This window comes from Mauremys reevesii, linkage group 10, assembly GCF_016161935.1.
Source record: "Mauremys reevesii isolate NIE-2019 linkage group 10, ASM1616193v1, whole genome shotgun sequence".
In the NCBI taxonomy this organism is placed as follows: Eukaryota; Metazoa; Chordata; order Testudines; family Geoemydidae; genus Mauremys; species Mauremys reevesii.
The window spans coordinates 69,662,075-69,689,556 of NC_052632.1; the positions used below are offsets into that span (position 1 = coordinate 69,662,075).

Genomic DNA, 27,482 nt, shown 5'->3' on the forward strand with positions numbered 1-27,482 from the left:
TTTAGTCATGAAGGTCACGGAAGTGACAGACTCCTCTGTGATTTCAGCCAGTGCCAGCTGGGAGCTGCAAGGTCCCCTGCCACCTGCAGAGGCAGGGAGCTGCAGGGTACCCCTGCTTCCTAAGAGGGCGGGAGCCCCGCACAGCTCCTGGCCACTGCAGGTGGCAGGCAGACCCCCTGCTCCTTCTGGCTGCCATGGGCACCAGTGGGAACCCCTGGAGTTCTCCACCTCCACAGGTGCCGGGAGAACCTCTGCAGCTTGGAGTCACCAGCAGAGAGGGGCCCCTGGAGCTCCCAACCCACCCGCAGCTGCCCAGGCTCCCCATTTTTTTCATAGATATTTTTAGTAAAAGTCAGGAACAGGCTTCCATGAATTTTTCATTATTGCCCGTGACCTGTCCATGACTTTTACTAAAAATATCTGTAATAAATTCTTAGCCTAACTGAGGAGTCTGAATCAGCTGGCACAGGCCAGCTACAGGTGTCTAATTGCGGTGTAGACCTACCCCAAGGGTGGAATATGTGTAGACAATCACTTGCAGAAGGAAAAAAAGCTAACTGTGGTTCTTTGACATGTATTGTCCACACAGATTCCACTACCAGCCCTCCATACCCGCTAATTCAGAATCCTGCTATATGGAATTCTTTATTGGCAAAAAAACTGAGAAGCAGTTGGGACCTTCCTACTCCTTATACCCTTAACTACAGGGGTCACAAGGTCTCTCAGGGAGCATGTGTGGCCCCAATGAACACTGCTATTCAAAAAAGAATCCAATCGTGTGCATATGGGGCTCATGCACACCACTAAAAGTGGAATCTATGCAGACAATGTATCTCAAAGAACCGTAAGGTAAGTGAACACTCTTTCTGGTTCTATACATGCTGCAGACTCCTTTGTACCAAAGGAACGCTAAGCAGGGGGCTTATCAGTGGTTTTTCTTCCCTTTGGGCCACCTGATATATTTCAGTGGGAACCTCTGGTCGTGTAGAGACTCTATACACGTCTCCTACATGAGGCTCCTACATCAGCCTCTTCCTACCCCTACGAGGCCATTTCAAAAGCCTGTGATCAACTGCATGTAAAGGAGTCCCAGTCACACCCCTTTTTTCCCTAGCTATGCCCCTATAATGTCAGCTGTGAATTGGGACATATAGCAACCACTATGGCAACACTCTGCCACCTTCTGATTTCTCTACATTGGGGCAGTCCTCCAGGAAGCTGATTTTAGGGACACTGTGCAGCCAGACTGCCCCAGAGCTGCCCCAGCACATGGGAGAGTTGAGCCCTTCAAGTCTATACTCTAGTTAAGCAACTTACATTTTAAGATTAACGAGAAATCTGGCATGAGTAAATGTATAAATTAAAAATCACTTAATATATATCTACCCTATTGTTTTCACAATACTGTTATTTATATCACAAATGTCTCCCTTGCCAAAGAATAATTTGAATCATAAAGCATATATTTGAAGCATATCATAAGTAAAAATAGAAATGTAAAAGAGGGCTATGCTCAGTTTAATGGGAATCTAAACTTGTGTAGCCAAAAATGCTAACCTGTCTCTTTTATCATAAACAGATTATTTATTTCTCCACATCTTATGCTTTGAGAAGATTTTATTGAGGTGATGTTTGCGAGCTGAATAGATGTACAAGTTTACTGAAATGTTATCAGAGGTGTAATTTACCAATGTAGTAATATCGTTAGGCAATTCATTATATTTGCACTCTCTTTTCAGCAGGTTAATCCTTATTCTAGAACCAAAGCAATGGCAGACCAAATGATCCTTGCAGCTAATGGAACCCCACTAAAAGGTACATATAAAATTCTACTTTTCTGATATCACTAAAGTATGACAAAATATGAACAACATAAAGGGGTCTTTTCTTCCCTCGATTAATGTGTCTAATCTCAGTGTCCATGTATATTCAGGTGGACGAGAGACTATACACAAAGGGGAAAAGGGATAATCCAAGATTCAGAAAATTAAGACCTTGTTTCTTCAATTAAAAATGTTTATAAATTCTACTGCAAATATAGGCTCTGAGCCTGCATTCCTTACTCATATACACATATACTCATCCCAACAGTCCCACTAAACTTCACTATAGACACCAAAAAAAACAGGAGACTTTGTGCACTTACTAACAAATTTATTTAATTTAGAGAGAGCTTTTCGTGAGCTACAGCTCGCTCACGAAAGCTCATGCTTAAATAAATTTTTTAGTCTTGTTCTGCCACAAGTACTCTCTTTTTTAACATGATACAGCTAAACACACTGCTATAAACTATAGACACCGTGGCCCCTAAACACTCTCTCCACCAGCTTCATCCTCACGGGTCATTAGGGCTTACAGATGATTTGCAATAGATAAGGAAGAAGGCAGACAGATGTTTGTTCCTGGTCTACACTATGACTTTAGGTCGAATTTAGCAACATTACCTCGACTTAAGCCTGGACCCGTCCACATGACGAAGCCCTTTTTATCAACTTAAAGGGCTCTTTAAATCGATTTCTTTACTCCACCTCCGACGAGGGGATTAGGGCTGAAATCGGCCTTGCCAGGTCGAATTTGGGGTAGTGTGGATACAATTTGACGGTATTGGCCTCCGGGAGCTATCCTAGAGTGCTCCATTGTGACAGCTCTGGACAGCGCTCTCAACTCAGATGCACTGGCCAGGTAGACAGGAAAAGGCCTGCGAACCTTTGAATTTCATTTCCTGTTTGGTCAGTGTGTTTGCACAGCTCATGCAGAGCGCATCAGCATGATGTACACATTGCCGGGGCACACTGCTCAGCCCGTACTTTGTGAGAAGTCTATGACCATGTCCCTCTCGTCACCGCGCTGCCGTTGCCTCCTCGCCTGGTTTTGCGCAAAACAATTGTCTGCCGTTGTTCTGACGGAGGGAGGGGCGACTGATGACATGGCTTACAGGGAATTAAAATCAACAAAAGGGGTGGCTTTGCATCAAGGAGAAATACAAACAACTGTCACAAAGAATGGACCCCTCAAGGATTGAACTCAAAACCCTGGGTTTAGCAGGCCGTTTATTTCACGAAACAAATCGGGTCAATTTCTTGTTTTGATCCATCTATCTTTTACATCTTAGGCTGGCACCAGACGGTGCAGTACGACTGCTAGTCATCATCATCTCCTGGCTGCTCCACAGAAGATGGTGCAGTATGAGTGCTAGCCATCGTCATCGCCTGGGTGCTTGGCAGAAGATGGGAATGACTTGGCTGAGTCACTCCCATGTCTGCCCAGGCGCCCCTGACCGTTCTCACTGAGGTCGGCTAAAAGAGCACCCAGGAATATGACGACGATGGCTACCAATCGTAATGCACCGTCTGCTGCCAAAAGGCAGTGAGCTGCTGCTGTGTAGCAATGCAGTCCCACGTCTGCCAGCACCCAGGAGACGTACAGTGACAGTGAGCTAAGCAGGCTCCATGCTTGCCATGGTATGGCATCTGCTCAGGTAACCCAGGAAAAAAGGTGTGAAATGATTGTCTGCCATTGCTTTCACAGAGGGAGGCAGGGAGAGGGGGGCCTGACGACATGTACCCAGAACCACCTGCAACACTGTTTTTGCCCCATCAGGCAGTGGGATCTCAACCCAGAATCCCAATGGGCACTGGAGACTGCGGGAACTGTGGGATAGCTACCCACAGTCCAATGCTCCAGAAGTAGACGCTAGCCTTGGTACTGTGGACACAGTCTGCTGACTTAATGCACTTAGAGCATTTTGTGTGGGGACACACACAATTGACTGTAAAAAACAAACAAAAAAACAAAAAAAACCACAACTATTTCTAAATAAACGACATATAAATTTGACCTAATTTCATAGTGTAGACATACCCTTAGATTTTCAATTTCTGAGTTATGTTAGTTTCTCAAATCCTAAGTACACAGATAACAGCTGTGCCCAAGAATGCTTTATTCAATCTACACTAGTCAAGCAAGGTATAATCTTTTCTATCAGAGGCAGACTTTGCTACCATTATCCATTGCTGTGAGCTCAGACACACACCACTGTGATGTACTCTACATGGGGATACGACCTGAAACCATTAGTGCAGAAAGTATTTGTTACTTATAAGTAGTTTCATATAGAAAGCACATCATATCTGCTCTCAGTAGAGTGCACAGGCTGCCTATTGATTTCTATGAGATATTTAAAAGTTTAGGACTTTTTAAGGTCAAAACTAACTGATCCGGATGCTGGTTGCTTGAGAAACTGTTTCTAGCTCTTTGTGATACTGCTACAGCTGTGATCAGAGGAGATGTTTGAATATAGCTAGTTGTATTAGATACTGTGATTTTCAATGTTCTGTGCAAGTTAGGTATGAGGGGTATATTAGGAGGGAAATTTGTAAGGTGCTGTTCATATTGCAGCTATTTTATGGTCAGAGGATTTCAATTTTCAGGACTCTCAAGCCAGCACATTTCATGAGTATTAAATTCACATTGTAAAAGAAGATTAAGAGAAGTTACTACAAAGGGACCAGTGTGTTTGGCCTGCTTATATTTTTCAAAATAAAATATAAACAGCATATGAAGTGTACCTGTCATATGGAAACTATTTGAAAAATCACATTTCATTGTATCTCCTAGGAGGCAATGAGCTCCATACGTGTGTTCTTCGCCCACCAGGCATCTATGGACCAGAAGAGCAAAAACACCTGCCACGAGTATTAGTATGTACTCTATTATCAGCTCTGGAGTGCATTACAAATATTATAGTACCTGTACTGTTTAAGTCTAAAAACTGCAAAAGTTAGTATCCTGGTTACTGATCTAAACAGTCCCTCAAGAGCCCTTTGTTGACTGCCCACATGATGCAAGCTGACAAATAGCATAACTGGAGGATGATGATGGGAATGAAAATTATGAACACTTTCATCAAAAAAAAAAAAAAGACAAACTGGGCTAGTGTTGTGGAGAAAGGGCTACGCCTGCATCACTGGTTATTATGCATTATTTGTTTTGTTGAGTAAGCACTTTAGCTTCAGTGTAAAATATTATCAGAAAAATCCTGAAATCATATTTTACTATTGTTTAATCAGACCATAGCCATGACACGTAGCTATAGTTAAATCTTCCTGATGTCAAGGTTTAGATGTTAATTTTTTTTAGAGGCAAACATTTGATTTTTAGGGAATGGCTAATTAAATGAATCACATTGCTTAGCAAATCACACCCTTCCTGCAGTTATTTCATGCATAAGAACGGCCATACATGGCCAGACCAATAGTCCATCGAGCCCAGTATCCTGTCTTATGACTGTGGCCAATGCCAGATGCTTCAGAGGGAATTAACAGACCAGGGCAATTATCAAGTAATCTGGTCACATTCTGGGGTGCAGCCCAGACCAGTGAGGGGTTGTATCATCACCTGCCCTGCAACCTTAGGTGCTTCACAGTGCTTTGCTGCTGTAGCTCCCACCTGGGTCACTCACCCAGCATGAAGATAACACCCTGAGCGTGTACAGATGAAGCCTGCCAGCACACTCTAGTCACATTCTGGCTTCCACAAGCCTTGGTTAGCACTTACAGGATGACCCCAATACACTCCCGGACCCAGATATTCCCCCCAAAACATGTATTCTTCACTGACCAGCTCTCTCCTGGACAGTCCACATATTGGAGGTCCATTGTCCCTGTCCGTGTACAACAGTTTTCTACTTTAAAGGGAGTTACCCCTACAGTTCAGTTTAAAGACAACACTGGATTAGTTTTGATTAAAGAATAAAACAAGTTTATTTAACTACAAAGAGAGAGGTTTTAAGAGAGTACAAGTACAAGGCATTAAAGTCAGAAATGGTTACAAGCAAAATAAAAATAAAATGCTTTCTAGTGCTAAAATTTAACAAACTAGACTTGATCTCAGGGCTGATGAAATTTCAGGTCAGGATCTCTCCCAAAGTCAACTGGCTGCTTCCTTTGCCATCAGGGGCGGCTCTAGGTATTTTGCTGCCCCAAGCATGGCAGGCAGGCTGCCTTTGGCGGCTTGCCTGTGGGAGGTCCCTGGTCCCGCGGATTCGGCGGCATGCCTGCGGGAGGTCCACCGAAGCCATGGGACCAGCGGACCCTCCGCAGGCATGCCGCCAAAGGCAGCCTGCCTGCCACCCTCGCGGTGACTGGCAGAGCGCCCCCCGTGGCTTGCCGCCCCAAGCACGCGCTTGGCATGCTGGTGCCTGGAGCCGCCCCTGTTTGCCATCTTAGGTGAAAGAGAAAGGGAGATTAATAGGGAGAGATCCCTGGGGGTGTTTTTGCCGCTCATTTGTATAGCCTGATCACTCTTTGAAATGCATTTTCCTGAGAGTTACCCCTAGAAAAAATTCATTCCCACTGTGAGGTTGGAGTCATGGAGTCTTGCGGTGAAAGAGATTCCATGCTGCTGTTTGCTAAAATGTAGATTGATCTGTTCCAGCCCCCCTTCTTTGCTGAAGAATGGTCGCTTGACAGGTGATTGCCCATTAACTTTGATGACAAAGTTGGCATCACCTTGTCCTTTGTTTTTGAGAAACAGGTTTAGCCACATGCCAGATTACCTGATAACCACTGTGATGCATTGGACCTCAAAGTAGCACCTTGTAACTCCAAGGTCTCTCAGGGAGCATGTGTAGCCCCAATAAACACTGCTATTCTATCAATTATATATGGTTGTGATATTTCATACAAAGCATGCCATGTCTGAATTTCAGTCCATGTTCATAACTTTACATATAATGTTGCTACATACTTTCACTATATTATTGACCAGTGAGTTATTAGTTTTCATATGATACCTCACAAGCCATATTTTGTACAAAGATTATTACAGTAGTGTGTAGGGTGTGAATACAGGGGTGCATTCAGTCACAGATCCATGCCCTGTCGTCCAGTCCCAGCGTCTGGCAGTCAGTGGCATAGGGATACACAGAGCATGAGGTTGCATCCCTGACCATCTTGGCTAACAGCATTGATGGACCTATATCATCTTTTTGATCTACAATTTTTTATCGTTTTCACCTTCACAACATCCTCCGGCAATGAGTTCCACAGGTTGATTGCATTATGTGATGGTTCTTCCTTTTGTTTTAAATCTGCTGCCTTTTAACTTCACTGGGTGACTCCTACTTCTTGTGTTATATGAAGAAGTAAATAACATTTCCTTATTCACTTTCTCCACACTTCTATCATATACCCTCTTGTTCAGCTTAAAAAAGAGATCACAAGTCCCAGGCTTTTTAATCTCTTCTCATATGGAAGCTAGGCCAGATCCCTAATAATTTTTGTTGCCCTTCGTTGTACCTTTCCCATTTCTAATAAATCTTTTTGAGATTGAGTGACCAGAACTGCACACAGTATTCAAGGTATTAGGTGTATCATGGATTTATATAGTGACATGATATATTCTGTTTTATTATCTATCCATAAGAACATAAGAATGGTCGTACTGGGTCAGACCAAAGGTCCATCCAGCCCAGTATCCTGTCTACTGACAGTGGCCAATGCCAGGTGCCCCAGAGGGAGAGAACCTAACAGATAATGATCAAGTGATCTCTCTCCTGCCATCCATCTCCACCCTCTGACAAACAAACAGAGGCTAGGGACACCATTCCTTACCCATCCTGACTAATAGCCATTAATGGACTTCACCTCCATGAATGTATCCAGTTCTCTTTTAAACCCTGTTATAGTTCTAGCCTTCACAACCTCCTCAGGCAAGAAGTTCCACAGGTTGACTGTGCACTGTGTGAAGAACTTTCTTTTATTTGTTTTAAACCTGCTGCCCATTAATTTCATTTGGTGGCCCCTAGTTCTTATATTATGGGAACAAATAAATAACTTTTCCTTATTCACTTTCTCCACACCACTCATCATTTTATATACCTCTATCATATCCCCCCTTAGTCTCTTCTTTTTCAAGCTGAAAAGCCTCTTTAATCTCTCCTCATATGGTTCCTAACTTTATCTTTTTTGACTGCTGACGTACATTGAGCAGATATTTTCAGAGAACTATCTGAAATGACTTTAAGATCTCCTTCTTGAGTGGTAACAGCTAATTGGGATTATGTTTTCCAGTGTGCATTACTTTGCATTTTCCAACATTTTAGTTTCATCTGTCATTTTGTTGCCCCGTCACCCAGTTTTGTGAGATCCCTTTGTAACTCTTTGCAGTCAGCTTTGGACTTAAGTATCCAGAGTAATTTTGTAATAGCTGCAAACTTTGTCACCTCACTGTTTTACCCCTTTTCCCAAATCATTTATAACTAGGTTGAACAGTACTGATCCCAGTACAGAGCTCTGGGGGACACCACTGTTTACCTCTCTCCATTCTGAAAACTGACCATTTATTCCTACCATTTATTTCCTGTCTTGTAACCAGTTACTGATCCATGAGAGGACCTTCCCCTCTTATCCTATGACTGCTTAGTTTGCTTAAGAGCCTTTGGCATGGGACCTTGTCAAAGGCTTTCTGAAAGCCTAAGTACACTATGTCCACTGGATTACCCTTGTCCACATGTTTGTTGATCCCCTCAGAGAACTCTAACAGATTAGTTAGGCATGATTTCCCAATCAAAAGCCATGTTGAATCTTCCCCAACAAATCGTGTTTATTTATATGTCTTATAATTCTGTTCTTTAACATAGTTTCAACCAATTTTTCCTGATACTGAAGTTAGGCTTACTGGTCTATAATTGTCAGGATTGCCTCTGATCCTTTTTAAAAAATTACTGTCACATTAGCTAGCTGTCTGTCATCTGGTATGGAAGGTGATTTAAGTGATAGGTTATATGCCACAATTATGATACTGCAGAACTATTTGAATTCCTTCAGAACTCTTGGATGAATTACCATCTGGTCCTGATGACTTATTACTGTTTAATTTATCAATTTGTTCCAAAACTTCCTCTATTGACACCCCAATCTAGGACAATTCCTCAGATTTGTTACCTAAAAAGAACAGCTCAGGTGTGGGAATCTCCCTCACATCCTCTGCAGTGAAGACTGATGCAAAGAATTTGTTTAGCTTCTTCACAATGGCCTTGTCTTCCTCAAGTGCTTCTTTAGAGCCTCGATCATCCAGTGGCCCCACAGTTTGTTTGGCAGGTTTCCAGCATCTAAGTGGAACCCATCTGCCTATCAGAGTTGGCAGCAACAAGGACCAGGTTCAATATCTAGGGGTTCCGTTTCAATAACACAATGCAAAACCGTCTTGAGCCCAGTGACCTGGGACAATTACTTATCACCCTCCGGGCACCTCTAAGAGGCAATACTTCCCCTCTCACAAGCACGGAATCTGAGTGTAGCAAAAGTCTTTAATAAAGGAGGGAAACAATGCGGCATTATGTTGGGGAAACACCACAAACAGGATTCATAACACAAACCATTAGCAAAAGACCCACCCCCAAGTAAGTTTGGCAGGTCCTTTTCCCCTCAGGGTCTTAAGTTCAGCAACCCAACAGTCGCCCCACCCACAGTTTCTGATCTTGGTCAGTGCATCCCCCAGAGTTCAGAAGTTCCTCTGCAGAGTTTACCTCCCAGCCTGGGTGGAAGTGGGGGAAGGTATGGGGGGCATCTTACATGCTCGCATTGATAGCCAATTGCCACACCTCTCCATGGGGCCCTACTGCAGTCTTCACCGCCAGCCACCCTGCTATCTGCTCTGCCAGCCATCCACTCCACTAGCCACTCACCAACTTGTCTTCAGCCCCACCATTTAACACAGCTCTTAGTAACTTCAGCTGGTAGTAGGGCAACCTCAGTGCTTTAACCTAATGTAGGTCTAATGTTTAGACCTAAGTATCAGTGATTTCAGCTGTGCAGGATGTAACAAGACTCCTAATAGCTCTGTTATTATACAGTGGGGAGAGAGAGAAGGAATAAAAGTGGTGTTTGGGGTTCTCACAAGACACCCACACTACCAAGTACACCTATCTCTAACCTGCCTTTTTCTCAGTTCACTGAGTTCTGGAACCCATATCCCTTGCCTAGCGAGTGGTACTTAGTTGAGGGTGAGTCCCTCCATCATAAAATGCCAGGTACAGTTCTACTGTCCTTGATTCACATAACCATGGTAACAACCTTTATTACTCCCGCACCAATAACAATGAGACTGGGGATCCCACAGCAGCCAAAGTGACCATTTGGGCAAGCAGTCCATCATGCTAGGCAGGGTGGTTGTGCCCATGCAAACGGGATCAGCCCCTGAAGTCCTTTTCCACAGCTCACCACCAGATGTCAGGGGAGAGCTCATCCTGATATAAGCAGAGTCAGATACTTTAAAAAATTGCTTTTAGTTTTTCAGTCTTTTGCATATGCTGCCTGTTTCCACAGAAGAATATCGAAAGGGGGCTATTTAACTTCAAATTTGGAAATTCCACAACTCAGATGAACTGGGTTCATGTAGCAAATCTTGTACAAGCTCATCTCTTAGCTGCTGAAGCTCTCACCCCTGAGAAGGGTTATATAGCGGTAAGTAAACAAATTAAAACATGGGTCATTTTCTGTGGCTTTTAGATCAAGCTCTGTGTCTAAAAGTCGATCTGCTAAATTCTCAAAAGTACTGCATGTGCAAACTGTACAGTTCCACATGCAAAATGTCATCTTTGTAAATGCAACTCACATTCATCTTGTTAATATTTTTGTGTCATATCTTTTTCTTCTTGTAAGCTAGCTTTGCAATGGTAGGGTTTCCTGCCTGTCCAGGTTGAGGTAGGAATCTTCCCCAAGTGAATATGGCAATCATCAAATTATCTAGAATCAAAGTTTTTATTTATTTTTTTCCCAAAAGCAGGCTTTGATTCTAGATGTGTACATTTTTAATTGACCAATCTGAAACCTTTTGGGCCTAATTTGTACATGCTCAGCATTCACAAAAACATGGATATTCAAAATTAGTGAACACTTCTGAATATTTTTACTTAAATTTTTATCCTTTATAGTTGTGACAAAAATATTAAGAGCATAAACCATTACACACCTGACAATGTTGCTGCAGCAGCTGCACTCACACTGCCTGGCAGCTCCAGCATCAGTCAGGCTCATAGATTGCACCTCTCCTTCTGACTCAGTTCAGCAGCTGAGCTACTGTAGAAATAGCCACAGCCACCCAATATGAATCCTCCTGGCTCTTTGGAGTAGTCCCTGTCCTGGGCCTATGGTTAAGGGAAGATCAGTAGCTCCTCTAGGCTCCCCCTCTTCTGGGGGGGGGGGTTGTTTTATTCTCACCCCCAGTAAGTTAAGGCCCAGTCCCAGAAAACTCCTGTTCTATTGCCCTCTACCCTCTCCTCCAGGGAGAGGCAGAAATCCCAACAGTGACAATGGCCACCCCTTAAGTGAGTAGGGTGACCAGACAGCAAGTGTGAAAAATCAGGATGGGGGGGGGGTGTATATAGGAGCCTATATAATAAAAAGACCCAAAAATCAGGACTGTCCCTATAAAATTGGGACATCTGGTCACCCTATAAGTGAGGGAGGCTATAGACCTCAACCCTTCAAACCTCCCCAAGTTTTTGGAAGTGATGATGCAAGTGGTGCAACCAGAGGGATGGAGAGTTTCTTGCCACCAAGGGAAGGCTTGGGGACTCAGTTTTGGGGAAGTTATTCAGGTAGCTACTGTAGCAATGATGGGGCCTGTAGCGGGGTAAGCACCCGCTCCAGCCCTGAAGGGGTTGAAAAAGCCCTGTAGAGGGCTGGGGCTGGGGAAGGGAGCAAAACCCCGGCTGATTGGGGGAAGTGGCTGCTGCTGGGGCCACACACCAAACAGACTAACCGGGCCTTATAAGAAGGCCAGGGCAGTCAGAAGCTCAGGAGAAGGGCCTGGCTGCTAGGGAACTGTGCAGGGTACTGGGAGTGGAGCAGGACTGGGGGAAGGCTAGAGGAGGTGGGGAGCTCCAGCCTGGAAAACCCCCAGGCTGCAGGCCTAGCTGAGGGCCTAAGACCAGTACTGGGGCTGCAGAGGGGCAGCCCAGCTATAGAGAGAGGCAGCAGGTCCAACCCAACCTTGCCTGTGATGAGTGGCATATACTGCAGTCTGCCCCAGGGAGTGGGGCTAGATGGGGACTGGGCAGTAGCCTCACACTGAGGCAAGGTGGAGTTAGGGGGTGGGGGTTCCCCTGGGTGGGGAGACCCAGAGTGTGGGGGTACTGCCAGGGGGGCAGCTTAGTCTGCCAGAGTGGACAATGTCCAATTCTTTGGGGCCTCTTGTGAATTCCCAACTCCAAACAGGAGAGGCATATGGATCACCGCTTCCCACGTGGCCATACCAGTTCTGTAGTCACCCATCCCACAGCTCCAGGCATCAGCGTCACTTCCTAATACAGCGTGGAACTCCTTCTCCTGGTCTACCAGTGCCCATTTAAACTGGAGCATGCCCTGCAGCTGTTGAGGGGTGGGGCCTCACTAACCCAGGCCTTGCTCTGGTATAGAGTAGGATCTGCAAACCACATCACGTATGGGGAAAATGTATGTTTTACTCTTATTAATTGAGAACAGCAGAAGTGTATTTGTTCAAACTTTAAAAAAAAAAGCCTTTATTCTGAGATGACATCTGGCAAATTTCATCTCACTAAATGAAATATTCAGAATGTTATGAACTGAATATAGGGAGTTCTAATATAAATCCATAGGGAATCTTAATTATTGTGTCACTAATGCTCCTAGGATAAAAAATGATACATAGGTAAAATCATTAAAGAACATGCCATTGTTTTTAAAGCAGGAAGAAGTGCCAAAGATAACACAACTTCTCGATTTTATGTTAACTAACATGTCAGTATTGCCAACTCTGGTGAATTCATCATGTCTAGTGTAATTTTGGCCCCTACAAAAATATAAAGAAAAACCTCAGTGCTATGACAACTATGTTGATAGTATTCATTGTAGTAGAAGTCCTAAAAATAATGAACCTGACTCTGCTCTTTTTAATATATCAGTGTAATAAATCATGAATAACTCCAGTAACTTAAGTGAATTTACAGATGTGTGAAACTTACATGAGGATCAGAATTAGTTCCAATGGAGGTTGCTTGTTGATTTGTGTGTATTTGTATCTGTTTGCTTTTAATTATGTTGCTGTTATTTACAAAATGATAGTCTTAAAAGATACAAAGAAAATGTCAGTCCATGCACAGTATTCTGTTTCTAATCTGCCTTTTCTCTGCCTCTTTAACAGAGTGGTCAGGCGTATTACATACATGATGGCGAGAAAGTCGTCTTTTCTGAATGGATAATTCCGTTAGTATGTACTATACACTGTATGGGACTTGAGCATATAACTAATCTAGCAAGAACGTATCAGCTAAATGAAGCCAATACCACAGTAATTACCTGAAGAAGCAAAACTTAAAACTTTGATATATTTAAGAAATATTTATATATTTGATACATTTCAACTTTAGTAAGACTTTTGATATTGTTTCATGTGACAATCTAATAAGCAAACTGGATAAATATATCCTAGACCAGTGATACTCAGACCTCAGTGGCTCAGGAGCCAAATTAGTGATCATTACCTCAAAGAGCCACAATAGTGTGAATTCATTAGATGTGTGTGTGTATATATATAAAATATAATGTTCTTGCAGCAAAATTGACTGACCAAGTATTATTTTACCAACTACAATTGGTTAATAACATAGTAAAAACATCTTGATTGGTTAATAACTTAGATTGGTTAATAAATCACACAGTGTTTTAATATCATGTGCTGCAAAGAGCTGCAGGGATACATTAAAGAGCCACTTGCAGCTCGCAAGCCTCAGTCTGAGTATCGCTAGCCCAGACGAACCTTCTATAAGGTGGATGTGCAACTGGCTGGAAAAGCATACTCAGAGAGCAATTATCAATGGTTCACAATCGATCTGGAAGGGCATATTGAGAGCAGGGCCGGCTCCAGACCCCAGCGCGCCAAGCGCGCACTTGGGGCGGCGTCCCGCGGGGAGGGCGGCAGACGGTGCCGGTGGACCTCCCGCAGGCATGCCTGCGGAGGGTCCGCTGGTCCCGCGGCTCCAGTGGAGCATCCGCAGGCATGCCTGCGGGAGGTCCACTGGAGCCGTGGGACCGGCGACCGCCAGAGCTCCCCGCACGGTGCGCCGCCCTGCTTGGGGCGGCAGAAATCCTAGGGCCGCCCCTGATTGAGAGGATCCCACAGGAATCTGTCCTGGGTTGGTTCTATTCAATATCTTCATAAATAAGTTGGATAATGGCATAGAAAGTATACTTAGACATTTTGCATATGATATCAAGCTGGGAGGGGCTGAAAATGTTTTGGAGAACGGGATTTGGGTTCAAAATGAACTTGACAAACTAGAGAAATGGTCTGATTTAAACAGGGTGAAATTCAGTAAGGACAAATGCAAAGTACTCCACTTAGGAAGGAATAATCAGTTTCACAAATACAAAATAGGAGATGACTGCCAAGGGAGGAGAATTGCAGAAAAGGATCTGGGGATTATAGTGGATCACAAACTAAATGAGTCAATAATATAATACTCTTGCAAAAAAGCGTACATCATTCTGGGATGTATTATAATGCAGGAGTGTTGTACACAAGAAGTAATTCTTCCACTCTACTCAGCACTGATAAAGGCCTCAACTGAAGTAGTGTGTCCAGTCCTGGGCACTACACTTCAGGAAAGATGTGAAGAAAGTCCAGAGGAAAGCAACAAAATGATTAAAGATCTAGAAAGCATAACCTCTAAGGAAAGATTTTAAAAACTGGATTTGTTGTCTGGAGAAGAGAAGATTGAGGGGAAACATAACAATCTTCAAGTATATAAAAGGTTGTTATAAAGAAAAGGGTGATAAATTGTTCTCATTAACCACTGAGGACAGGACAAGAAGTAATGGGACTAAATTGCAGCAAGGAAGGTTTAGGTTAGACATTAGAAAAATCTTCCTAGCTGTCAGGGTAGTTAAGGACTAGAACAAATTACCTAGGGAGGCTGTGGAATCTCCATCATTGGAGATTTTTAAGAACAGGTTAGCCAAACACCTCTCAGAGATGGTCTAGACCGGGGTAGGCAAACTTTTTGGCCCGAGGGCCACATCAGGGTTGCAAAAAGGTATGGAGGCCTGGGTAGGGAAGGCTGTGCCTCCCCAAACAGCCTGCCCCCTCCCCCCATCCGCCCCCTCCCACTTACTGCCCCTCTCAGAACCCCCGGACCATCCAACCCCACCCCATCCCTTGACCGCCTCCCGGGACCCCTGCCCCTAACTGCCCCGGTACCTCACCCCCTATCCATACACCCCTCAGGAGGAGCAGGGGCAGCCAGGCAGCTGGAGAGAAGCGGCGGTTTCCCCTTCAAAGCACCGCTTCTCTCCAGCCTGAATCCTCTGGACGAATTCCCCATGCTCCTGCCACCTGCATCACCCGCCTGCTCCCCTGCCCCCACAGTGCAGCCCCTCTCCCCCATGGGGAGTGCGCTAGTGCTAAGCTGTCCAAGTGCCCAGCCCTGGGGCTCCCTGTTGTTGGGGGGGGTCCTGTGCCAGGGCACCCTGTGTTCACTGGAAAATCTGCCCCTGAGCCGTGCCGCCTGGCTGGAGCCAGCCACACTGCCACGTTGCTGGCACAGCGAGCTGAGGCTGCGGGGGCGGAGCACAGCAGGGGAGGGCCCAGGGCCGGCCGGGAGCTCAGGGGCCAGGCAGGATGGCCCCGCAGGCCAGATATGGCCTACGGGCCGTAGTTTGCCCACCTCTGATCTAGACAACACTTTCCTGCCTCAGTGCCAGGGATGGACTGGACTAGATGACCTATCGAGGTCCCTTCCAGTTCTACATTTCTATTTATCAGATCAGAACCCAATCCTGTATTCTCACTAGGGTGACCAGGTGTCTCGATTTTATAGGGACAGTCCTGATTTTTGGGTCTTTTTCTTATATAGGCTCCTATTACCCCCAACCCCCATCCCGATTTTTCACATTTGCTGTCTGGTCACCCTAATTCTCACAGATTTTAGCAAAATTATAGCTCATAAAGACAAACTCCCATTGGCTTCAATAGGAGTTTTAGATGTGCAGGAATGCAGAGTCAGGCCCTTTATTGTTATGAGCTAATTTAATTAAAAAGCTATACATCCTGATTCTTCACTATCTTGTGTAGTCATTTATCACTATGCAAAGTTGTCCAAAGTGCATGTAAAATGTTACCATCTTTATTTGGTAGCACTATGATAGAGACTGCTTTGTTGTAAATGGCTCCTCAAGATGCAAGGCCATGGAAACTCTTGCCCTTAAATTTCATTGTAAACATAAAACAGAAACATCAGGATATGTTCATAATTAGCAAGCTAGGCTTTTAAACCTCCACTAAAGGCCACACCCTGTAGTGCAAGCACAGACAAAACTCCAGTGAACATCAATGCAATAAACTTCAGGACTGTACTCAAGATATAAAAAATGCACTCCTCTCATGTCCTCTATTGTTTTAAAATAGATATCTCTGCCTATGTCATCTAATTGTGTTGGCAGGCATAGGGATATTCAACTGAAAAACTTTTTTAAAATAGTAATAGCTGAATTGGGAAAAAAGTTCAGATTTATAATTTGTCGGTAATTATTTCTGCATATTCTTGCGGCACTGACCCAATATTTTGTTCTCATTCTCTTTTATTTTAAATCCCTCCCAGTTTGAAAAATTAGGTTACAGCGAGCCATGGATATGTATTCCTGCTTTCCTCATTTATATAGCAGGTAAAAATTGTAAAACAAGTATTAGATTATTATACTATTTTATTTTGCATGTCCTCTTTTATTTCCACTGTCACAGATAATCCGCACAGCAGTTCTGTAAAAGGAATATATAGATTTAAACTTGTGCAATTCCTACAATAATTGTGCAATTGTACTAGCTGGAATTATGTAATACACCTCTACCCTGATATAATGCAACCCAATATAACATGAATTCGGATATAACGCAGTAAAGCAGTGCTCTGGGGATGAGTGGGGCTGCACACACTCTGGCGGATCAAAGCAAGTTTGATATAATGCGGTTTCACCTATAACGCAGTAAGATTTTTTTGGCTCCCGAGGACAGCGTTCTATCAGGGTAGAGGTGTACCTGTAAATGTATAATAAGTACTTCTCTACAAAAGGAGATAAGATATCTTTGGGTTCATCAAATATTCTGTAAATTATATGCTGTTTTCAAAACCTTGCATCCTGCTTCTGTAGCAAACCCAAAGCACCCTCTGTAGACAGTGGCTGTGCAACAAACACAGGATCTAGCCCACAACACCTATCATCACCATGGGCTTGTCTTCACTGCTAGAAAAGCTAGGTTTTTTACTTCACGGTAACTAATATATGTGAGCTATCCTGTGGTAAAAACACAATGAAGACAAGGTGCTTTAGTTAGACTCACTAAGGTGATCCTATACCCCACATTGGGTTGACCTCAACGAGTTTACTTCATGGTAAAACTAAAGTACCTTGTCTTCACTTGTGTTTTTAATCTCTTGAAAACTCATGCACATTAGTTACCCCCAGGTAAAAAAACATGGCTTTTTTGGCAGCAAAGACAAGCCTTATGTTATGCTCACTTTACTATTGTTATCTCATTTTAGCAACTTTCTGTCCACAGCCACAGTGATGGAATGCCTGCACCTGGCATTGAAACCAGTTTTTAACTTTACACCTTTCCTGACCAGAAATGAGGTAAAAATATAAATGCATACATATTCATCTTTATAAAGTCTCTGGCTAAAGTTCTCAAGAAACACTTAATATCAATGGCGGGGAACATCTCCTCTGGATGCATGTGTGGAGGGGATTCTCTGCATATAGATCCCCACTTTTCCATGCAGGAGCAGAAAGAGTCTGTCACCTCTGTAACACCATTTTTCTACCCCATTCAGCCCCCTCCTAAGAAGGCCCTCCATACTGTTTTCCTACTTTGAGAGTAGATGGGCCAGAGGGGGCATGTCAGGGAGTACAGGAGAGCCAAGTGCATCATCCCTCATGCAACCAGCAGGGAATCCGCATAAGAGATAAAACGGACCACAGGCTGTATTATGTCCAGTGAGCCACTTCCTGTTATGGAACTGCATGTTAAAGGGAGGTTCTAGAGGCAGCTGCAACCCAGGAGTCCCTAGCAGTAGGAAAGGGACAGGCAAGGTACAGAGACTATATCCACAGCAGATACCATAACTTAGAGCTGGTCAAACTCACAATTTCCATTCCAAGAGCTGGTCAAAACTCACAATTTCCATTCCAAGAGAAATTCTGACATTTGTTGCGTTTTTTTCCCCAAATCAGAACAAAAAGTTGAACATTTGAAATTTCCCATGGCTGTCAATAAGGCAGGCTCCCTGCCTGCCCCAGCCCCACACCACTCCTAGAAGGTTCTAGAGGCAGCTGCAACCCAGGAGTCCCTAGCCAATGCACCCCTGCGGCCCCTGGGGTGGGGCAGCCGGCACATGGCCCTGCACGCTGCCCCTCTCTGCAAGCATCGCCCCCGCCGCTCCCATTGGCCACAGCTACCCATTCCTGATCAATGGGAGCTGTGGGGGTGGTGCATGCAGGCAGGAGCAATGCATGGAGGGAGACCCCTGCCTCCCCCCCCCCCCCGCCCCTGAGCTGCACTGGCCACTTCCAGGAGCAGTGTGGGGCCAGGGCCGGCAGGGAGCCTGTGTTAGTGGCAGCCCTGCCAGAGATCTCAATCGACTGGGAGATCCTCTAGGATCAACCAGTTGATTAGGATCAACCGGTTGGTGATCACACATTTACTGGGTCTAGTGAAGACCCATTAAATCGACCACAGATTGCTCTCCCGTAGACATAGTGCAGTGTGGACCCCACAGTAAGTAGATCTAAGCTACGTCGACTTGAGTTACGCTACTAATGTAACTCAAATTGTGTAGTTTAGATTGACTTTTCCCCCATAGTGTTGACCTGACCTTGGAAGCAAGAGGAGGTTTTCATTTACGCAATAGAAGCCAAGGGCAGAATTTGGCCGCCATTTTGTAATGTGGAGTTTTGCAGCATGTAACATGAAGCACTATCCTGAGATCTTTTCAATACTTGGGCAATGTGAGTGACTTCAACAGGATATCAGGGGTTTTTTAAAAAGAAAATCTTGGTTATTTAAAGCCCATATATAATTTTTGCCTTTAACTGCCTTTTTTGGGTAATGACAGTTTTAAAAAAAAGATGAGCTGAAGCACCTTTCATCAAGATTCATTCTGGGTAGGTCAGTTTCAATCTGTGTCAGTGTCAAAATGCACTGGAATGTGACCTGCTTTACTGCCTTATCTCAACACACCCAGTAAGCACAGCATGAAGCAATACATACACCAAAACATTAATGATACTAAGAATGACACATGATAAATGTCTATCTTTTACATTACTATATATTATGCAATATATAGAGGCAAAGATACCTCCACCCACACATAGGGCTCAGGGTTTATGATTGATTTTTCAAATGTTGATAGCTATTTTAAATTTTATAAAATATCACAATGAAGCCATTCTAATTAAACACTTATTTTCCTATAAGTATGTCCACATAGTATCATCTGAAGTTATGCACAGACTGTTGAGGGAGATTGGGCCTGATTCACCACTGTATTATTCCCAGTTTTTTAGCCCGTGTAAATGTTGCCAGAGAGCAGGGGATTATGAGAGCAGTGTGCAGGTTCCAATCACTGGAACAACCTACCAACAGTTGGAGATGGATACTCTATCACTGACCATTTTTAAATCAATATTGGATGTTTTTTCTAAAAGATATGCCCAAATCCTGTTTAATTTGCTCTCATGATTTAAATGGGACTATGAGCAAATTAAGCAGGATTTGGCCTTTTGATATGTTAAATCTGTTTAAAATTTTATTCTATTTTTAAAAGAGACATTTCACTCGACAGAATTAATGACTGATTTATAAACCCCTTAGAAAGTGATTCAAGAATAGAAACAATTAAACATCAATATTATTCACAGGCTGGAGAGGGCTGATACTTATTAAAATAAGAGAGGGACTCTGTTAGGTCGGGGGGGGGGTGTTTTATAATAGTGTCATCTAGTGGATCAATGTGGTATTGCTATGTGGAAAGAAACTAGTAGCCTGATTTTCCACTACCTTGCACTCTTAAACCTATGTAAAGTGAGTGTAAACTGCTACAGTTCTGATTTGCTGGCATTTTACATTCACTTTGCACCAGCTTCTAGCTCCAGTGACACACAGGGGATAGCAAGCTGGCTGAAGTAGCTTAGCATAGGGGGATCCCCAGGTGATGTAGAGATGGCATAGCAGTTCTGTGCCACGCACTCCTGGTTCCCCCAGCCAAAGGCATATGGCAGAACTGGAGGAAGGCATAGCCAGACTGCACTAGATTATGGCAATTCTGTTTTGGTTTGTATTTATAAAGATTCTGTCTGGTTGAATGCACTGTACTTTCTGTTGCTGTGTCTTTTGTCAGCTCAATCACCCCACCAATTAATTTATATATCTGTTCTACTAGTGGCACCTAAATTAATTCTATATTTGAAGCACTATTAATTGTTGTTTTGCTTTTTAGGTGTGGAACATCACTGTAACTCACACATTCCGAATAGACAAGGCATGTAATCAGCTAGGTTACCGCCCAAAACAATTTGCATTTGCTGATTCTGTGGATCATTATCTTCAAAGTAGACCCAAGTGTCAGGACCATCATAAGTTACTTAAAATCTGCCTTGTCCTTGGCACCTGTTTATGTTTGTTCTTCCTTGTTTTACTTTCTTAAGCATACACCTTTACGTAGTTATTTCAAGGAAAGCCACCATTAATTTGTTTATTGAGTATTAATAAGCTAATTTTAATCAGTCACAGTGTATTCCTCAGTCCACATGAACTTAACTTACTCAAAGAATAATGATTTGCTCTGATGTATTTTAAGCTGTTTTTGCTATTTAAAAACAATTACTGATAGGCCTTTTTTTTTTTAATTTAAGGTTGTAGCTACAATATTTTTTTTAAATATAATAAAGTCGCAAGGCCACAAGAGACCACCATTGACAAATGCAGGAACCAGAGCTGCTGTTTCTATTTGCTTGATCTCAAAAGAACTTCTTCTGAAAATGCAACATAGTCCTGTGGCAACTTATAGACTAACAGACGCATGCGTCTGATGAAGTGGGTATTCACCCTCGAAAGCTTATGCTCCAATACGTCTGTTAGTCTATAAGGTGCCACAGGACTCTTTGTTGCTTTTTACAGATCCAGACTAAGACGGCTACCCCTCTGATACTTCTGAAAATGGTTGCTCAAGTGCAGAAGAAACTGGAGGAGGAGTAGCAGCTATAGTATGTCTGCAGTGCTTTATAAACAAAAGCAAGTAGCTATAATAAGGAAAGTATTGACCAGACAACCCTTCTGACAGACCAACGGCCACAGCCACTGCATATTACTGTGAGGAATAGTGAGGAACCAGGAAATAGAACAAAGAAGAAAAATTAATTCATATACATAACGGGCAGTGATTGCACAGAAAAAATTACACATACTGTAATTTCTTTCCTGAAGTAGCTGTATTCTGAAACTGCACAAGAGATGAAATAAAAGTACACTTGAACTTCTGCATTTATTAAGTCTTTCTTCAGGACACGTGCTCACACACAATTTCTTACTTTTATTAACACTGATACATTAAAAACTGGAATGTTATGAATCTTCTGTTAAATTAAATAACACTAAAGTTAGGGAAATATTTTCTTCATATATTGCATTTATGCCAGACGTTTTTAATCCTAAAGTTTATATCTCCTTGGTTTGATTCTCTTTATCTTGGAGGTGGTTCAATTGTTATGCTATGACAGGGCTAGGCAATCTATGGCAAGGGTGGCGAAGGCGGCACATGAGCTGATTTTCAGTGGCACTCACACTGCCCGGGTCCTGGCCACTGGTCTGGGGGGGCCTGCATTTTAATTTAATTTTAAATTAAGCTTCTTAAACATTTTAAAAACCTTATTTACTTTACATAAAACAATAGTTTCGTTCTATATTATAGACTTATAGAAAGAGACCTTCTAAAAACGTTAAAATGTATTACTGGCATGCAAGACCTTAAATTAGAGTGAATAAATGAAGACTCGGCACACCACTTCTGAAAGGTTGCCGACCCCTGTGCTATGTGGTAGATAATTATGGTAAACTATTTGAAAAAGGAAGTTGTGATAGAATATAACCCTGTATTCACAGTCTACACGCTATTCTAATTTATTTTTTTGTATGGTATCATTTGAAAACTCATAATTTTCTGGTCAGTACTACCTGATAAAATATATGTGGCAACATTATATATGAATTTATAGGATTCCCCTGTATGATGTTAGTAACACATGTTCCAAACCCCACAGCCCTGCCCAGGCAGAAGTAGGCAAACAGGTCTGTCCTAAACAAAGGAATGTGTGCTTGCCTTAATTTGCATTTAAACACTAAACAGAGTCATTAAGCAGGAAGGGAAAACAAAGGAAGCTCAAAGAGGTGAAAAAACAGCAGGAAACATCCTTCCACAGGGACTTTTTGTCTCCCGGTTATCAGCTGGAAGTGTTTTTCAAGAGCAGGGGTGGCTCTAGGCACTAGCAAAGCAAGCACCTGCTTGGGGCAGTCCATTTGCAGGGGCAGCCGGGATCCAGCATGGGAGCTGAGAACCAACAGGGGGCTCTGGGAGCCGTAGTTCCTTGATTAGCTTCCTGCCTATAGAGCCAGCCCTGGAGCAGGGAAAGAACTACATTTCCCAGCATTCCCTTGGCCACTACCAACTGGAAAGGAAGGCGGGGGATCTCATGAGGCAGCATGCTGTGAGTGGAGAGTTGCACTGTGGATGGTAGGGATATCATATTTTAACATTCAAAAAATGGGACACTCCACGGGGAGGGAGGGTAGCCCCACCCTGCCACCATCCACTCCCTCTGACTGCCCCCCACAGAAACCCCAGCCCATCCACACACTCACCCCGCTCCTTGTCCCCTGATTGCCCCCTCCTGGGACCCCTGCCCCTAACTGCCCCCCAGGACCCCACCCCCTATCTAAGCCTCCCTTCTCCTTGTCCCCAACTTTCCCCCTAGGACCCCACCCCCTACCTGTCCCCTGACAAACCCCTGGGACTCCCATGCCTATCCAACCACTGCCTGTCCCTTGACTGCCCCCCCAAACCCCTGACCCATCTAACCCCCCCTTCTCCCTGCTCCTGACTGCCCCCGAGCCTCCACCCCATCCAACCCCTGCCCCCAAACCCCTGACCCATCTAACCCCCTTCTCCCTGCTCCTGACTGCCCCCGAACCTCCACCCCATCCAACCCCCTCCTCCCTGTCCCTTGACTACCCCCCACAGAACCCTCTACCCCTTCTCCAACCCCCCAGCCCCCTTACCGTGCCACTCAGACCAGCGTGTCTGGCTCCGCACAGCGCCAGACACGCTGCTGCATACATGCTGCCGTGCTCCCCCGCAGAGCCCACAGCCCCCACACACACACACCCAGCACCTGCCTTCCAGATTTTAACACCTCAAAATTCAGGAGTGCTCAAGATCAGTTTGGGCAGCTGTTACTTCATTTCTCCCAAATCAAATATACTGATCCACTGTAACTTGTAGAAAAAGTAGGATAAAATTGAGCAAGAAATGCTTCCCAGTGGTTATTAGGACTGGAATTGCTATTTTCAACAGCCATAGCCTTTTTTGTTTTGTTTTGTTTAAAAGGAAGACAGTGATATTGCATTGGCAAATTCCCCATAGAAAGAAAGAGTGGAACAAAAGAATAATAAAGGCACCTCAGCTTTTCCTTATTTATGGAGGATAGTCTTATAATATGCATCCAGATATCCTCCAATCACACAAGCTGAAAATTGTTCCACTTTACTGCAGCTCTGTAACCATATGGGAACCAATCCTGTCTGTTTTGTGCACATCCAAAATTCCTGCTGAAAGACCCGCCCTGGGAGTGAGTTACCAGTGACCCAGGGCTGCGGCGGAAGGAGGGTGCAGGTGGGAGGGGGGAGCCCAGGGCTGGGGCAACAGGAGGTGTGTGTGGGAGCACTGGTGCAGGGGAAGGTGGGAGACCCAGGGCTGGGGCAGCAGGGGGGTAGGGGGAGGGCACTGATGGGGGAAAGGGGGAAGCCCGGCGCTGGGGCGGCAGGGGGTTTGGGGGGGGGAGAGCCTAGGGCTGGGGTAGCAGAGGGGAGCCCAGGGCTGGGACGGGGGGCAGCCAAACTTTTCTTTGCTTGGGGTGGCAAAAAACCTAGAGCCAGCCCTGTTCAAGAGGGGGACTGAAACTATGAAAAAAGGAGGGGCAGATATCTCAAGCACCCCTATCTCTATCACTCATCACATTCTCTGCACCTGAGAAGACAAAGGAAACAACTATTGCACTCTGGAGGGAGGGGTCCTGACCTGAAGAGTTTAGTGAGTAATTCTGGAAGCATGTGGTCATATGCTTGAATCTAATATAGTTTGTTAAATTAGGTACTAGAAAGCATTTTATCTTTATTTTTCTGTAACCATTTCTGATATTCATGCATCATTACTTGTACTCACTTAAAACCTATCTCTTTGTAGTTAATAAACTGGTTTTATTTAATCCAGTGTGGTTAAATTGAAGTGTCTGGGTAATTTCATTTAAGGTAATAAGTTGTTATATTATTACCTTAAAGGAATGACGGACTAAATATATTTAGACTATCCAGGAAGGGGCTGGGCAGTACAAGACTTTCTGAGGGAAAGTCCAGGAGTGGGACTGTGTTGGGATCACTCTGCAGTATAACCGAGACTGGTGCGAGCCAATGTGGGACTAGCACACTGCAGTTACACAAGGACATCTGGGACTGACCTGCATGCTAGTGGCTGTTTGTGAGCTGTACATGTTGGAGTCTACAGCAGCAAGGTACTGCAAAGTGCCCCAGATTACAGGGCAGGGGTGACACAGCCCCCCACTGATCTGGATTGTACCCCAGTAGGTCACAGAAGGTAACTTTAAAAAAATGCACCTAAGGCTAAAACATATTTTTCTGCCTTTTTAGATTGTAAGATACCTTTTTATGCTTCTAAAATTCTTTTCATGCAACAATTGATAACAATTCATCCTACCAGTTTTTCCAAAGGGTCCTCCATAAAACCCAGGAAGTGGAGACTTAATATTATTGATATTTCTAAGAGAAAAAGGTGAAAATATAACTTGGAAGGGGAGAGGCCTTTGGGCTCAATCTGAGTAAATCTGAGTCACCCTGTTGAACAGGAGCAGCATCCGGATTGCCTGCATTACCCTCAAAGTACTTGTAACACTTGCAGCTCTGTATTAAGATAATGACTATAATCAAATCTCATACTTCAAGGCTTCAGCCAGTCACCTGCCCAGGTTGGGAAGGATTTTTTCCCTATGCACAATTGACTAGATATGTTCTGGGGTTTGACGATTTTTGGTTTTATTTTTGCCTTCCTCTGAAGGCTGATTGGTCACAGCTAGAGATGGGACACTGGACCAGTGCTCCAAGGTGGTACAGGGAATCCTCTTTTTAGAAGCTTATCTGGTATTTCTACTCATATGCTCAGGGTCAGACTGCCAGATTGGGTGTTGAGAAGGAATTTTCCCCCCATGTCAGACTGCCTGGGATCTTGGAAGTTTTCACTTTCCTTTGCAGCATGGAGCTTGGGTCACCTAGCTAGTGACCTGCTAGGATCGTCTGGGCAAATCAATTCTCTGCCATTGCAAAATATTGGTCTCTCCCTTTCCCTACCTATGGCACGCAGTCTAGTCTCCTGCGGTCTGAAATGCTTTGGTCTAACTAAACCCTCTGAGTTTAATATAGGGTTATCTGGGTGAAAAATTATGGTATGTGATAAAAAAGAGGTCAGACTAGATTATCATAGTCCCTCCATCCTAGCCTTGAACTCTCTGAAACTCTGAAATTGTGCCTTAAAGAATCTCCCATTCCTACTGCCCTTTCTTGTAAAGGAAATCAAACTATGTCTTAGAAGGACACACAAAACAGCACTTGATCCTAGCACCATCTGTCTGTTTCAGAGAATGGCCCAGTAGGAACAGAATGAGTCCCTACATGATTCTAAGCAAACCACACAACTTTGAGTTAGTGTCCAAACTCTCACCCTCTTTCTGGGATTTGGCTTTATTAATAACATAAAAAAACAAAAACAAAAACATAAATCTCAGATTAATTTTCTTGCATAAGGTCAACTGTTTCTAGGATTTCCCTCAAGTTGCTCTGCCCAGAGAACAACTCCCTCCTCCCTTAACTCCCAAATACAGCCAAGGAGCTGAACCTGCCACAATGAGTCACAGCTTTCTGAAGGATTCTAGCACATGCTAATAGGTGGGTCAATAAAAGAACACTGCCACCCAGTTACATCCACCCAGAAAATATTTTTCCCTCTTGTCACATGATGTATTCGGTTTTTTTAGGGCCAAGAAAAATGGATGGAGACCATTCTGTCATGTCTTTTAATTTACCTCCCACACAGGACAACTGCCAGCTTCACTGCAACCATAAAACAAAAATATACCCACCATCATATAAGTGACTAGTAAAAATGGTCCCATGGCCATATGTACAAAAGCTACTTTAAATAAACATTACCACCCCTGGTTATTAAGAAACTGCCTCAGCCACCTATTTCCTTTTTAAATATATATATAAACAAGAGAAAAAGCATACAATTAATCCACACCACAGACATTCCAACTATGCATAGGCATACTTAACTTGCTTTCTAAAAGAGATGATTTGTGCACTGGTTACTAATTATTATTAATACATAAATTTATTGCTGCTCTACAATACATTGTAGTTGTATTTTTATATGAGTCAGATTTTTTTTAAATGAAAAGATAGATATGGCAATGCTAGGGTGTGGAAGACAAAGGCACGTACAAAAATAGTGTGAAGATCAAATGGAAAACTTTTAGGTTTTTCTTTAATCTGAAGAAGTCTCCATTAATTGTTCATTTTATTTAAAAATACTGGACATTCAGATACATACTTAACACTGTTCTACATGAATTTTATATTAAACTAACAGCCAACAGAATTTCACTCATTTTGGAGGGAGATTTTTTTTCCCAATGAGCATTTGTTTCAAATTATTTTCATCCCTCTTGGTATAATGGATTTTGTTGTGCAAGATTCAGAGACGTTTAACATCTCTCACACATTTCTGGGACTGTTACCCTGCCAACCACATTGTTGGTGATTAACAATCTCCCCCGCCCCAAATATCCCTTTTACAAAGTGTCCCAGTGTGAGGCACGTAAATTTGTATATTAGAGATAATATGGTAGAACTTCATTTTTACAATTTTTACTATATCAACAAAATCCTATAGTCATATGTGTGTAAAATATTATATTAATTCAAACGTGTGTAAAATAGTATGTTAATGCTCCTCCGTGTCTCATCCTTGCTGCTACATACACTTAACAGCGTTAGATCAATGAGAGCTGCTCCTTCTTTAGGAGACGCTGCGAGCAGAAACCAACTGCCCTGCGACTGAA

The 27,482-nt window shown here is 43.5% G+C and overlaps 1 protein-coding gene across 6 annotated transcripts in view; it reads left to right on the top strand.

The window, feature by feature from the left end:
* Positions 1-21,526, top strand: part of LOC120373126 (putative short-chain dehydrogenase/reductase family 42E member 2) — a 37,049-nt gene extending 15,523 nt beyond the window's left edge. For 2 of the 6 annotated variants that reach the window (XM_039491029.1, XM_039491030.1), the window contains exons 6-14: positions 1,740-1,815; positions 4,618-4,700; positions 10,329-10,466; positions 13,168-13,314; positions 16,622-16,685; positions 17,578-17,651; positions 20,519-20,560; positions 20,934-21,114; positions 21,199-21,526. In XM_039491029.1, coding sequence (XP_039346963.1) covers positions 1,740-1,815; positions 4,618-4,700; positions 10,329-10,466; positions 13,168-13,314; positions 16,622-16,685; positions 17,578-17,651; positions 20,519-20,560; positions 20,934-21,110 — 801 coding nt within the window. In that variant the 3' untranslated portion in view covers positions 21,111-21,114; positions 21,199-21,526. Of the gene's footprint in view, positions 1-1,739; positions 1,816-4,617; positions 4,701-10,328; positions 10,467-13,167; positions 13,315-16,621; positions 16,686-17,577; positions 17,652-20,518; positions 21,115-21,198 lie in introns of those variants that run through there. The other 4 variants (XM_039491033.1, XM_039491031.1, XM_039491032.1 and 1 more) reach the window with 4 other exon arrangements.
* The last annotated feature ends 5,956 nt before the right edge of the window (positions 21,527-27,482 follow it).